Here is a 12495-nt window from a genome sequence, read left to right as displayed (position 1 = left end):
GGCTCCGGGGCCGGGCGGTGCCGCTCTCAGGGGTCCCGCGCCGGGCGCTGCAGCCGGCGGCCGGGCGCGGAGGGGGCGGAGCCAGAGGCAGAGCCGGGCGTGGGAGGGGGGGGGCAGGGCGCGCAGCCGAGCGCCGAGCGCATCGATCGGGGGGCGGGGGCGGGGGCGGGGGAGGGGAGCGCGACAGACGGCCCCACCCCTCCGGCGCCCCCGGAAGACGGACAGGTCCCCAGGCGGATGCTTGGGGGCGGGACTTCCTAGTTCTGCCGTACGCAGCCGCCGACCAATCCCAGCCCGAGGAGGGCCGAAGGGGCGGGGCTTTCTCCGTTGCGGGCGAACAGGGACCGGCACGTGACGCACAGGGCCAGTGGCCAATCGGCTGCCTCCGGGGGGGGGCTTCCAGGATGGTCCCGCCCCCATGGAATGACGGACAGCTCAGGCCTGTCAGGACCTGACGGGGGCGGGACTTCCTGGGTTGTTCTTCAATGACAGACAGGCGCCGAGGCCAATCCCTGCCTGGGAACGCCCTAAGGGGGCGGGACTTCCTGGTTTGGGCCTGATTGACGGGCCTAGAGTCAATCCCAGCCAGGAAAGAGAATGAGGCGGTGGGACTTCCTGGTTTGCGCATGATTGATGGGAACAGAACCAATCTCAGCCAGGAACCAGCAAAAGGGGGAGGGACTTCCTGGTTTGCTGCTGATTGACGGGCCCAGAGTCAATCCCAGCCAGGAAAGAGCATGAAGGGGCGGGACTTCCTGGTTTGCACCGGTTGATGTACCCATAGCCAAGCTCAACCAGGGAACAGCATGGTGGGGCGGGACTTCCTGGTGTGCAAGGTCCACCCAAACGATGATTGGCAGCCTGGGTGGTTCATACTCGTATTTGAGGCTATGACCCCCCCCCTTTTGAGGGCGGGCAAGGCCCCCCCAGCCTCTGCCCCTGGGCACCCACGTCCAAGGGGGCAGCGGGTCTCGTTGGGGGGGTTGTGCTGGCTGAGCACCCCCCGTCCTCTCTTCTCTCACCTCCCCCGCCCCATGGCGCATCCCTCGTTTGCCCCCCACGGCTGCCCCACACCGGCCCGTGGCTGAGTCACGTTCCCCAGACAACTTTCCTGGCTGGGCTTTTAATGGAACCGTATCGAGGGACGCGAAGAAGAGGAAGGTGGGAAATTAACGACCGGGGGAGGGGGAGAGGTACTGAGTGACCCCCCCAGATACGGACCCCCACTCGGCACCAGTGCTGGGGGGCCCCCCACACCCCCTATGTGCAGACCTGCGCCCCACGTCTCTCCACGTCCACATCCCCTCCAGCTGTTTGTGCGGGGGGGACTGTGCCCCCCATCTGTCTGTACCCAGGGGCTGGCCACCCCCATCTGTGCTGTGGGGCTGAGCCCCCCGCCTCCCCATCAGTCTGTACCAGGGGTCTGGGCCCCACATCGCCCTGTGTCTTGGGACCAGTGGGCAGTGCCCCCGCTATCCATGCAGAGGGGCTGGGCCTGGGGGTCCCCGCCCGGCCCAGCGCTGCCCACCGGGGTTACCTGCCCCCCACGGCTGGGGCAGGCCCGGCGGAGATGTTGGCCCCGAACTGCCGGGCGTCCAGGGCGTCCTTGTACTGCAGCTCGGGGGTGACGAGCCGGGTGCAGAGCAGCCGCTCAGCGGGGCCCAGCCCCGAGCGCAGGGCGTACCCCAGGATCGGCGCCTGCCCCAGCTGGAAGGGGCGCATGGCCCGGTCGGGGATCTCTGCCGCCTCCACTGGGCCGCCGCCCTGCAGGCAGAGCCCGGCCAGCGCCCGCCGCCGCTCCCGCAGCCGGGCCACCTCATCCCGCAGCCGGCCGGGCCCGAAGGCCTCCACCCGGCGCCAGAAGCTGCGGTTGAAGTGGGCGTAGAGCTCCCCGTCCAGGTCATTCCAGGCCCGCAGGCGGGCAGCCTGGTCGGGTGCCAGGCGGGTGACGGCCCGGGGGCTGCGCCCGTTGTGCCGGAAGGCGTCGGCGTCGGCCTCGGCCCAGCCCAGGGCCTCCCGCAGCAGCACCAGCGACTCGTCGAAGTGCTCCGCCAGCAATACCAGTGAGAAGCGCCGCTCCAGCCCGGCCAGGGCCGCCTGCACCTCCTCGGGGCCCGGCCGGGGCGGCGGCGGCGGCAGCCCGAAGTCGAACCACAGCAGGTTGCGGGCGTAGTGATTCCCGCGCTCGGCCGGGTCGTAGTAGCGCTCGGGCGCCTCCAGGAAGCGCGCCAGCGTGCCGGCCCGGCGGAAGGCTGGCGCCACCGCCCGGTAGTAGGCGAACGCCGACTCGGCCAGGGCCGCCGGCTCCCGCACGATGGAGAAGTAGAAGCTGTCTGGGGCCATCACCTTCTCCACCTGCCGGGCAGGAGCGGGGGGGGCGGCAAGTGGGGTGGGGGGAAGGGGGGACCCTGGCACCCCCAGATCTGCCCTCCGTGGGTGCCCCACTGAGAGCCCCCCACCCGCACCGCCTCACAGCCCCCTGCCCCCCGAATTGCCTCCCTCCAGTGCCCCCCGTGTGGTCCTCTTCCCGTGACCCCCACACCCTGCCCCCCACACGGCCCTCTCCCCCCAACCCCCGACTGCCTGGCCCCTGGCGACCCCCACACCCTGCCCCCCACACGGCCCTCTCCCCCCGGCTCGCCTGGCCCCTAGCGACCCCCACACCCTGACCCCCACATGGCCCTCTCCCTCGGCTCACCTGGCCCCTAGCGACCCCCACACCCTGCCCCCCACGCAGCCCTCTCCCCCCAGCTCGGCTGGCCCCCTCCCCGTGACTGCCTGCCGCCCGGAGACCCCCACACCCTACCCGCCACGCAGCCCTCTGCCCCAGCTCAGCTGACCCCTTCTCCCACTGCCTGGCCCCTAGCGACCCCCACACCCTGCTCCCCCACCAGCATGGCCCCCAGCCCTGCCCCATGAGCGCCCCCGGCTACCTCGGGCGGGTTGAAGCGCATGTGGTGACACAGGATGTCGAAGGGGGGCCCCCCCGGGCGGTAGCCCCTCACCCGCTGGGCCTGGAAGGGCTGGGGGTAGCCGAACTGGTAGCGGTGGGGGAGGGCGAAACGCAGACCCCGACTCTCCCCATACCGGTGCAGCAGGTTCACGATGGTGCTGCCGCCGGTTTTGTGTGTCTTCAGGAAAACAATGTGGCACCGGGGCTGGCGGGAGCCCTCCTCCTCCAACGCTGCCGTCCTGGGGGGCGCGCGCCGGGGAGCCAGCTCTGCCGGGGGGCGCCTGGAGCAGAGGGGGGTGCATCAACCTGGCACCTGGTCCTTCCTGTGGGGCGGGGGGCCAGGGCTCCTGTTCACCGGCTCCTACTGCCCTGCCCAAGCCAGGGAGAGAACCCAGGAGTCCTGGCTCCCACCCCCTGCTCTAACCACCAGCCCCCACTGCCCTCCCAGCGCCAGGGAGAGAACCCAGGAGTCCTGGCTCCCACCCCCTGCTCTAACCACCAGCCCCCACTGCCCTCCCAGCGCCAGGGAGAGAACCCAGGAGTCCTGGCTCCCGGCCCCTGCTCTAACCACCAGCCCCCACTGCCCTCCCAGCACCGGGGAGAGAACCCAGGAGTCCTGGCTCCCACCCCCTGCTCTAACCACCAGCCCCCACTGCCCGCCCAGAGTCAGGGAGAGAACCCAGGAGTCCTGGGTTCCCTCCCTCTCCTGCCCCCTGGAGCCCACCCTGTGGGGCCAAGCTCTGTTTCCACGCCACCCCTTTGCATGGGGTTTCTCCATCCCAGGGGCAAGGTTTGTGGAGCCCAGAGGCAGTGGGGACCCGTTGTTGGGCTCCAGGGAGATACCCTGTTATGGCAGCGGGAGACCCCTGGGGTTCCCCAGGAGCAGCCCCCGGCCACTCACCTCTGCTGGAAAGGCATCCCCAGCAGCTGCAGGGCAAAGCCAATGGTCATACACACCCCCAGCGCGGCCGCCAGCACCTGGAGCCGGCAGCACCCCAGAGGCAGCTTCATCCTGCTGGGGGATAGAGAGTCATGGAACCCAGGAGTCCTGGCTCCTGCTCTGACCACCAGCCCCCACTGCCCTCCCAGCGCCGGGAGAGAACCCAGGAGTCCTGGCTCCCACCCCCTGCTCTAACCACCAGCCCCCACTGCCCTCCCAGCGCCGGGGAGAGAACCCAGGAGTCCTGGCTCCCACCCCCTGCTCTAACCACCAGCCCCCACTGCCCTCCCAGCGCCGGGGAGAGAACCCAGGAGTCCTGGCTCCCGGCCCCTGCTCTAACCACCAGCCCCCACTGCCCTCCCAGCGCCGGGGAGAGAACCCAGGAGTCCTGGCTCCCGGCCCCTGCTCTAACCACCAGCCCCCACTGCCCTCCCAACGCCGGGGAGAGAACCCAGGAGTCCTGGCTCCCACCCCCTGCTCTAACCACCAGCCCCCCCCCGCCCTCCTGTAGCCGGGGAGGGGAATCTGCCCCCTTCTTTGCCCCCCCAGCACCCACCCTGAGGCCCGCCTGAGCCCGTCCCGGAGCCGCTCCACCCCAGACGCGGCTGCATTTCCCCGCCTGGAGCCCCAGGGGCCGGCCGCGGAGGCGGGCTGGGCTCCGGCCAGCTGGCTCCGGCCCCACAGGCTGGTCCCGCCCGGCCCCATCTGCGTCTCATCGGAGAACCGCAGCCCGGCCCCCTTGCAGCGGAGGGGCAGACGGACGACCCCTGCCCCGCCCGGCCCCGCGGTCTGGGGTCCCCACCCTATGGGCGGGGGGCGGGGAGAGGGGGCGCGGTTGGGGGGCTGGGGGCGTCAGGGCGGGGTTGGGTTGTGGGGCAGGGGGTGGGGCTGGGGGCAGGGGATGAGGGTGGGGGCGGCGGGGCGGTGTGGGGCTGGGGAGCAGGGGGTGGGGGTGGGGGCGGCGGGGCGGGGTTGGGTTGTGCGGCAAGATGTGGGGCTGGGGGGCAGGGGATGAGGGGGGGGCGGTGGGTCAAGGTGTGGGGCGGGGCGCGGGGGGCAGGGGTGGGGGTGGGGCTGGGGGCGGCCTTTCCACCCCCTCCGCCTGTGTGCCTGTCCGCCCCCCCGCCCTGTACTCACGCTGCGCTGGGGGGAGACCTCGGGATTTCCTTCAGCTCTGTCCCCAGCCACCGAGACCCCCCATTCCTGGGCTAGGGGGCTGGTCCCGAGCCCCCCTGCCCGGCCCCCCCGCCTGGCCCCGAGCCCCCCTGCCCGGCCCCCCCCGGGCCGCCTCCCGTCTGGCTCCCCAAACTTTCTCTCGGGTCTAACTTCTCTCCTCCGCTCCCTTTGTCCGCCCCCCCCACCGCCTCGTCCGCCTCGCCCCTCCCCTCGCCCCCCCGCCCCCCAGGAGCCTTCACAACAAGAGTCCGCGTCCCGGGAAGGAGGGGAGCTGGCCGGGGAGACAGGGCCTCCCCCCCGGGCCCCCCACTCCAGCCCACATTACTGGGGTCACCCCAGACCCCCCACCCAGGTTGCTACCCCCCTGTCCCCCCACTCCCAGCCCAGGTTACTGGGGTCCCCCCCAGACCCCCCCGGCTGCTGTCCCCCTAGGCCCCCTCACTCCAGCCCAGGTTACTAGGATCCCCCGAGCCCCCCACCACTGCTGCTGCCCCCCCCGGGCCCCCCACTCCCAGCCCAGGTTACTGGGGTCCCCCCAGCCCCCCCCCACTGCTGCTGCCCCCCCGTCCTCCATTCCCAGCCCAGGTTACTGGGGTCCCCCCCCAGCCCCCCCCACTGCTGCTGCCCCCCCCGTCCTCCACTCCCAGCCCAGGTTACTGGGGTCCCCCCCAGACCCCCCCGGCTGCTGTCCCCCCGTCCTCCACTCCCAGCCCAGGTTACTGGGGTCCCCCCAGCCCCCCCCCACTGCTGCTGCCCCCCCCGTCCTCCACTCCCAGCCCAGGTTACTGGGGTCCCCCCCAGCCCCCCACCACTGCTGCTGCCCCCCCCGTCCTCCACTCCCAGCCCAGGTTACTGGGGTCCCCCCAGCCCCCCCCCACTGCTGCTGCCCCCCCGTCCTCCACTCCCAGCCCAGGTTACTGGGGTCCCCCCCAGCCCCCCCCCACTGCTGCTGCCCCCCCCGTCCTCCACTCCCAGCCCAGGTTACTGGGGTCCCCCCCAGTCCCCCCCACCGGCGCGAGAACTGTGCCAACCCACCGGCCCACGCAGCGGCCACAGCCACGCTGGCCGAGGGAGGCCAGTCCCAGCCGGGCCCCGCTCCTGGGCGTGCCTGGGGAGGGGGGCCCCCCGACACACGGACGCGTCTGGGACAGACGCCCGGCGGGACCTGCGGGCAGCCCCAGGGCATCTGCCGAAGCGAAATATCCCTTTCTGGTTGTCCTGGCGCACGGGCTCGTTCGATTCAACGAACCCGCCGCCTCCTCGAGTGTGATTCCCCCCGGCTTCCCCTCTCTGGCCTGGGCCGGTTGCAGGCAGAGAACCCTTCTCCCTTCGCAGCTGCAGAGTTAAAGTCCTGTCGGCCGGCTGGGCCCCGGCCTGGCTCCGTTCCGGACACGCCTCTGGAAAAGGGCCCTTACGACGGCAAACAAGCCGGGATTTTTCCCCCCGCCGTCCGTGACGCTTCTGAGCACGCGGCCGCCTCTCCACGCCTTGCCGCGTTAACGACCGAGTTTCTCTCGTTGCTCGCCGGCCGGCTTTTCCGGGCCTCGTCCTCTTACCCGAGGACGCCGGCTTCCCGTGGAGCCTGGGTTGCAACGTTACCTTTTTTCCCTTGCCGGGGGGTGGGGGAGATGGTTTCTGTCGCCGTGAGGAAAGCAGCCGCTGACGCCGAAGGAATCGGAGGAACGCTTCTTTCTGTGTTGTGACGGGGTTCAGGGGTCCCCAAGCGCTGCCCCCCGGCCGCAGGCAGGAGGGACTCTCACCCAGCAGGTAGAACGGGAGGTTTAGGAGGCGCCAGAGCCCAGCTCAGCACAGAGGGGTCAGTACAGCCGGCAGAGACAGTCATTCCAACCCGTCCTGGGGAGAGGAGCCCGAGGGGTGCCCCTCTGGGGTGCAGCTTCCGCCCGCGCCAGGCTGGCTGCCCTCCAGCTCCCTCTCCCCCCAGCTTCTCACTGCCGCCCCCATTCAAACCCAGCTCGGCTCCTCCCTGCTCTGTGCTCAGGGCAGAGGTGTTACCTGCCAGCCTAGGGTACAGCCCAGGGGTCATCCTTAGCCGCTGGGAGCTGCTCTGCCCCTCACGCACACACCCAGCCTGAGTCTCACCCATGCACTGCCGCCAACTCCATCACATGGGTCGTTCAGGTGGAAGTGAAGAGCTCAGGCCGGGTCTGAGCAGCTGCTTGCCTCGTTTGCAAGACCCGGTGGGTAGCGGTCGAAGAAAGTCCCGGCGTTCGACCTGTTGGAGACTCTTATCGCTGCCACGTCACAGGTTAAACTACCGGCCCAGCGCGGGACTCGTTAAACTTGTGGGAGGGAGACAGGGCGGTCACCACCCTTGTGAAAGGTGTGGGAAGGGGGAGCGGTTGAATCAGCTGGGAGCCTTCTGGCCCTGCAGCCCTAACTCTGGCTTGGCTACGGTTTCCCCCGCCTGTTCAGGAAGCCCAGATCAAAGCTGGCGTCTGGAGTTATTCAGTCAGCCCCCGCCCTGAAGGAGACACAGAGTCCCAGAGGTGAAGCCACGGAGAGGCTGAAATCCCAGAGCTTTGCCCCACGGCAAACCCACAGAGCAGCCGGCTGGCAGGGCAGTGGGCTAGCGGCCGGTCCGTTTGTGCAGGGGTAGCACTTGGCTCTGTACCAGCACGAGCAATGTTTTAGGGGCGCAACGGGAGGTGAGATCCCCCCCAGCCCCAGCCGGGATGGCGGGTAAACGGAGGCTCGGGCGTCCAATCCGCCTCGCAGGAATTTGGGGGTGTCCCCAGGGTGTGGCGGAGGGCAGAGAGCCCCACCCACCCACCTGGGCAGCCCCCCCCTCTAGGCTGTGGGGTTCCCTGTTTCCCTTGGCTGGGCTGTGGGGTGCCCCCAGGCTGGGCTGTGGGGTCCCCCCCTCTAGGCTGTGGCGTTCCGCTTCCCTTGGCCGGGCTGTGGGGTGCCCCCAGGCTGGGCTGTGGGGTCCCCCCCTCTAGGCTGTGGCGTTCCGCTTCCCTTGGCCGGGCTGTGGGGTCCCCCGGGCCCGGGCTGTGGGGTCCCTCCTGACTCCCTCTCCCACAGCTGACCCCCAGCGGCAAGTGCCTGCGGGCTGCCATGCGTATGGCCTACTGCCCCCTGTGCTGGGGCACCCCGCCCTCCGGCCCTGCTGCCCTTCTGCCTCAACATGATGAAGGGGTGTCTGGCCCCCACCACCGAGCTGCATGCCCCGTGGGACCACTTCCTGGGTGAGGCGGGACGGGGGGTGGGGCTAGGGAGCACGGAGATGGGGCAGGGGCAGGGCTGGGGAGTAGAGGGGTAGGGCTGGGTGGTGGGGCGGGTCAGGGTGTGGGGCTGGGGGGGTGAGGGTGGGGCAGGGGGGCGGGGCTGGGGAGCACAGGGGTAGGGCTGGGTGGTGGGGCGGGGCAGGGGGGCGGGCCTGGGGAGCACAGGGGTAGGCTGGGGGGTGAGGTGGGGCAGGGGGCGGGGCTGGGGAGTGAGGCAGGGCAGGGGGCGGGGCTGGGGTGGTGGGGCGGGGCAGGGGGCGGGGCTGGGGAGCACAGGGGTAGGGCTGGGGGGTGAGGTGGGGCAGGGGGTGGGGCTGGGGAGTGAGGCAGGGCAGGGGGCAGGGCTGGGTGGTGGGGCGGGGCAGGGGGCGGGGCTGGGGAGCACAGGGGTAGGGCTGGGTGGTGGGGGCAGGTCAGGGGGTGGGGCTGGGTGGTGGGGCGGGGCAGGGGGCGGGGCTGGGGAGCACAGGGGTAGGGCTGGGGGGTGAGGTGGGGCAGGGGGTGGGGCTGGGGAGTGAGGCAGGGCAGGGGGCGGGGCTGGGTGGTGGGGCGGGGCAGGGGGCGGGGCTGGGGAGCACAGGGGTAGGGCTGGGGGGTGAGGTGGGGCAGGGGGTGGGGCTGGGGAGTGAGGCAGGGCAGGGGGCAGGGCTGGGTGGTGGGGCGGGGCAGGGGGCGGGGCTGGGGAGCACAGGGGTAGGGCTGGGTGTTGGGGCGGGTCAGGGTGTGGGGCTGGGTGGCGAGGCGGGGCAGCGGGAGGGGCTGGGAGGTAGGGGCGGCGCCAGGGCAGGGGATGGGGCGGCCCCCCGCGTAACCCCGCCCCTCCAGACGCCCTGCTCCGGGTGGCCGAGCGGCTGGAGGGGCCCTTCAACGTGGAGCTGGCGGCCGAGGCCGTCGGGGTGAAGATCTCCGAGGGGCTCATGCGCCTGCGGGAGAACGGGGTGCAGAGCTCCGCCAAGGGGGGGGGGGCGGCCCAGCGGCTGGCTCCACCCACTCCCATCCCTCTGCCCCGCCCCCAGCTGTCCCAGGACCCCCGAGGAGAAGCCCACCAGGGCCGCGGGGACCAACCTGGACCGCCTGGTAGGGACCACCCCCCCCGAGCCGCCCGTTCCTGTCCCGTCCCATCCCGGGGAAACTGAGGCACGTGCGGGTGGGTGGGGGGGGCAGTGCCCAGAAAATGACCCCCCAGCCCCTCCCCTCTGGCCAGCCTGGTCCCGCCCCGGCTGTGGGGTGCAGGATCCGCCTCCCCACACCCCCCAGCCGGCCGTGGGGCCGACCCCCCCCCCAGGTGAAGGACAAGCTGCGGCTGGTGCGGGGCTTCTGGCTGGGCCTGCCCCCTCCGCTGTGCAGCGACCCCAAAGTGGCGGCCGACGGGACGGAGGAGGCCGGGTGTTGGAACGGGCAGGCCCCGGGCAGGTGAGGTGGGGCTGGGCTGGAGGTCCCACCGCCCCAGGGCCTCGCTGCCCTGCTGGTTCCCAGCTCCCGCGCACACGAGAGCGGCGGTTTAAACCCATTGCTCAGACCCACCCTCAGAGGCCCAGGAGAACCGGGTTTCTCCCAGGGAGGGAGTTTTTCCCCCCGCTCCGACCTGAACCTCACCCGTCGCGCCTCGTCCTGCCGCCCGGCCCCCCGAGAACAGCCCCCCGGGGAGGTGGTGGCTGCCGTCAAACCCCAGTCCCTCAGCCCCGTGCTCCAGCCCCCGGCACCTTTCCGTGGCCTAAGCCGGCCCCTTTCCAGCGCACCCCTGTCCTTCCTGCACCAGGGGGGTCGGGGGTGGAACTGGCAGTGGCCTCCCAGGCTCTGCCGGCGGCTGGTCCCCTTCCCGGCCTCGCCGGCTTCCGAAAATCCCCAGCCCCCGAGATCCCACAACCTCCCCCGGCCCTTCTTTTTCCTCCTGGCCGACCTCCGCCTCCCTGGCTGCAGCTTAAACCCATTGCTCTGACCCACCCTCAGAGGCCCGGGGAACCATTTTTCTCCCTTCTCCTTGTGCCCCTCTTGCAAGTGTTTGGAAACCGCTGTGACGGCCTGTGATGGGGTTCAGGGGTCCCCCTGCACTGCACCCCGTCTGCTGGCAGGAGTGACTCTCACTCAGCAGGTACAACAGGAGGTTTATTAGGCAACAGATGCCCAGTTTCCCACAGAAGCGACAGTACAGCAGCCAGAGACAGTCCTTCCAACCCGTCCTGGGGGGAAGACCCCGAGGGGAGCCCCTCTGGGGTGTAGCTTCCCCCTCCTCAGGCTGGCTGCCTTCCAGCTCTCCCTTCCCCAGCCTCTAACTGCCGCCCCCGATTCAAAACCCAGCTCAGCTCCTCCCTGCTCTTTGTTCAGGCAGAGGTGTTACCTGCCAGTTGTAGCCCCAGGGTCACCCTTAGCCACTGGGAGCTGCTCTGCTTGTCTCTCACATCCAGCCTGACTCACACATGCACCCCCCCCACTCCATCACACGGCCCCTCATCCCCACGCTCAGGAAGCCCCGGGCATCCCGGCTTCTCTCCCTGCGGCGCAGCTGGGCCAGGCCTGTGGGGAAACTGAGGCACACTCGGGTGGGGGGGGAGTCGTTAGCCGGGCGTAAAGCCGGCGCTAACGAGGGGACGCTTCCTCCAGGGCCTCGGTCGGCCTCCGAGGCGCCCCAGGGCTCCCCCGGCGAGTCCCCCCTTGATTATACACTGATACCCCAAGGCTGGAGCCCCCCAGCCTGTCCCCCCAGGTACCTGCCGGAGGCGACGGCTGACGGGCTGGTGGGGCAGCTCAATAACCCCGAGGTGGAGGTGGAAATCGCACCCCCCGACCTGGTTGCTTCCAGGACGCGGGTGAGTGGGGGGGGGTCCCCCGGGGGATGGCAGGAGGTCCCTGGGGGGCACCAGCCCCCCCCCCAGAGCTGTTATTTTTTACCTCGTGGTTTTAGAGGTGTATTTATTAGGGGCTAACGAGGCTGCAGCCTGGGCCATTAGTGGGGAGCCCTGCAGCCAGGTGTGGGCCTGCCCCACTGCAGGGGGGAGCTGGGCTGTGGGGCAGGCCCAGGCGATTGTCTTCTTTCTTATGACACAATAAATGTGTAATTTATTGGCTGAGGCATGGAGCGGCTGTGGCAGTGGGTGGGGTGGGGGGGCGTTTGCACAGGGCTGCGACTCCCTCGTGCGAGAGGCTGGTTGCACGGGGGCCGTGGCACGTGCTATAGGGACCTGGCAACAGCTTGTGGTGCAAAGGGCCGGGCCGGGCCAGGGCAGGGCGTGCTTCTAACCACCAGGCCCCACTGCCCTCCCAGCACCGGAGAGAGAACCCAGGAGTCCTGGCTCCCGACCCCCTGCTCTACCCACCAGCCCTCACTGCCCTCTCAGCGCCGGGGAGAGAACCCAGGAGTCCTGGCTCCCGACCCCCTGCTCTGACCACCAGCCCCCACTGCCCTCCCAGCGCCAGGGAGAGACCCGAGGAGTCCTGGCTCCCACCCCCTGCTCTACCCACCAGCCCCCACTGCCCTCCCAGCGCCGGGGAGAGAACCCAGGAGTCCTGGCTCCCAGCCCCTGCTCTAACCCCCAGCCCCCACTGCCCTCCCAGCGCCGGGGACCGGGGAGAGAACCCAGGAGTCCTGGCTCCCACCCCCTGCTCTCACCACCAGCCCCCACTGCCCTCCCAGCACTCGAGAGAGAACCCAGGTGTCCTGGCTCCCAGCCCCTGCTCTAACCACCAGCCCCCACTACCCTCCCAGCACCAGGGAGAGAACCCAGGAGTCCTGGCTCCCACCCCCCTGCTCTAACCACCACCCCCACTGCCCTCCCAGCGCCAGGGAGAGAACCCAGGAGTCCTGGCTCCCACCCCCTGCTCTAACCACCAGCCCCCACTGCCCTCCCAGCACCGGGGAGAGAACCCAGGAGTCCTAGCTCCCCCCTGCCCCCCAGAGCAGGCAGTGCTTGTGTTACGGGTTTATTAAGTGTGCTCGTTAACATACAGTTCCTGCCCCTCCTGGGGGGGGCCGCTGGTCAGTTGTGTTACATGAGGTATGCAAGAGAGAACTTGGTCCAAGCTTAGAGCCTGTCACTAAATTAGCTGCCTGGTCACCCCTGTTTTCTGGGGGGGGCCCCTCACTTTTTAAACACGCCTGGAGGTTAAGGCCAGTTAGCTTATGTAAGTGCATGGGCCGCGGACCACTGGGAGCCCACTTGGGGGGCAATTCCACAGGGGAT

The 12495-nt window shown here is 70.4% G+C and overlaps 1 protein-coding gene and 1 pseudogene across 5 annotated transcripts; one reads left to right on the top strand and one right to left on the bottom strand.

Annotated features, from left to right (window-relative positions):
* Positions 1-1134: 1134 nt before the first annotated feature.
* On the bottom strand, positions 1135-6610 carry GAL3ST4 (galactose-3-O-sulfotransferase 4). Of its 5 annotated transcripts, none has more exons than XM_074982971.1 (4): positions 6485-6610; positions 3855-3965; positions 2934-3234; positions 1135-2355 (listed from the first exon to the last, which is right to left on the bottom strand). In XM_074982971.1, the coding sequence occupies exons 2-4, from the start codon at positions 3962-3964 to the stop codon at positions 1534-1536; spliced, it is 1233 nt and encodes a 410-aa protein (XP_074839072.1). In that variant the 5' UTR covers position 3965; positions 6485-6610; the 3' UTR covers positions 1135-1533. The 5 variants fall into 5 exon arrangements, with proteins under 5 accessions (XP_074839072.1, XP_074839071.1, XP_074839070.1 ...); XM_074982970.1 differs by lacking the exon at positions 6485-6610 and adding an exon at positions 6105-6233; XM_074982969.1 differs by lacking the exon at positions 6485-6610 and adding an exon at positions 6105-6225 and having other exon boundaries at positions 3855-3968.
* Positions 6611-7195: 585 nt separating this feature from the next.
* Positions 7196-11656, top strand: LOC142005610 (glypican-6-like; annotated as a pseudogene).
* Positions 11657-12495: the final 839 nt, after the last annotated feature.

Source organism: Carettochelys insculpta, chromosome 34 (genome assembly GCF_033958435.1).
Source record: "Carettochelys insculpta isolate YL-2023 chromosome 34, ASM3395843v1, whole genome shotgun sequence".
In the NCBI taxonomy this organism is placed as follows: domain Eukaryota; kingdom Metazoa; phylum Chordata; order Testudines; family Carettochelyidae; genus Carettochelys; species Carettochelys insculpta.
The sequence above is the reverse complement of the archived record's forward strand: the minus strand, read 5'-3'. Positions and strand labels throughout refer to the sequence as shown.

Excerpts from the sequence above, each read along its gene's own strand:
- GAL3ST4 (XM_074982971.1), bottom strand. The coding sequence starts at position 3,964 with ATGAAGCTGCCTCTGGGGTGCTGCCGGCTCCAGGTGCTGGCGGCCGCG. Across the intron at positions 3,235-3,854 it reads GGGATGCCTTTCCAGCAGAG|GCGCCCCCCGGCAGAGCTGG; the intron begins GTGAGTGGCCGG and ends CCTCTGCTCCAG. Across the intron at positions 2,356-2,933 it reads TGCGCTTCAACCCGCCCGAG|GTGGAGAAGGTGATGGCCCC; the intron begins GTAGCCGGGGGC and ends CCTGCCCGGCAG.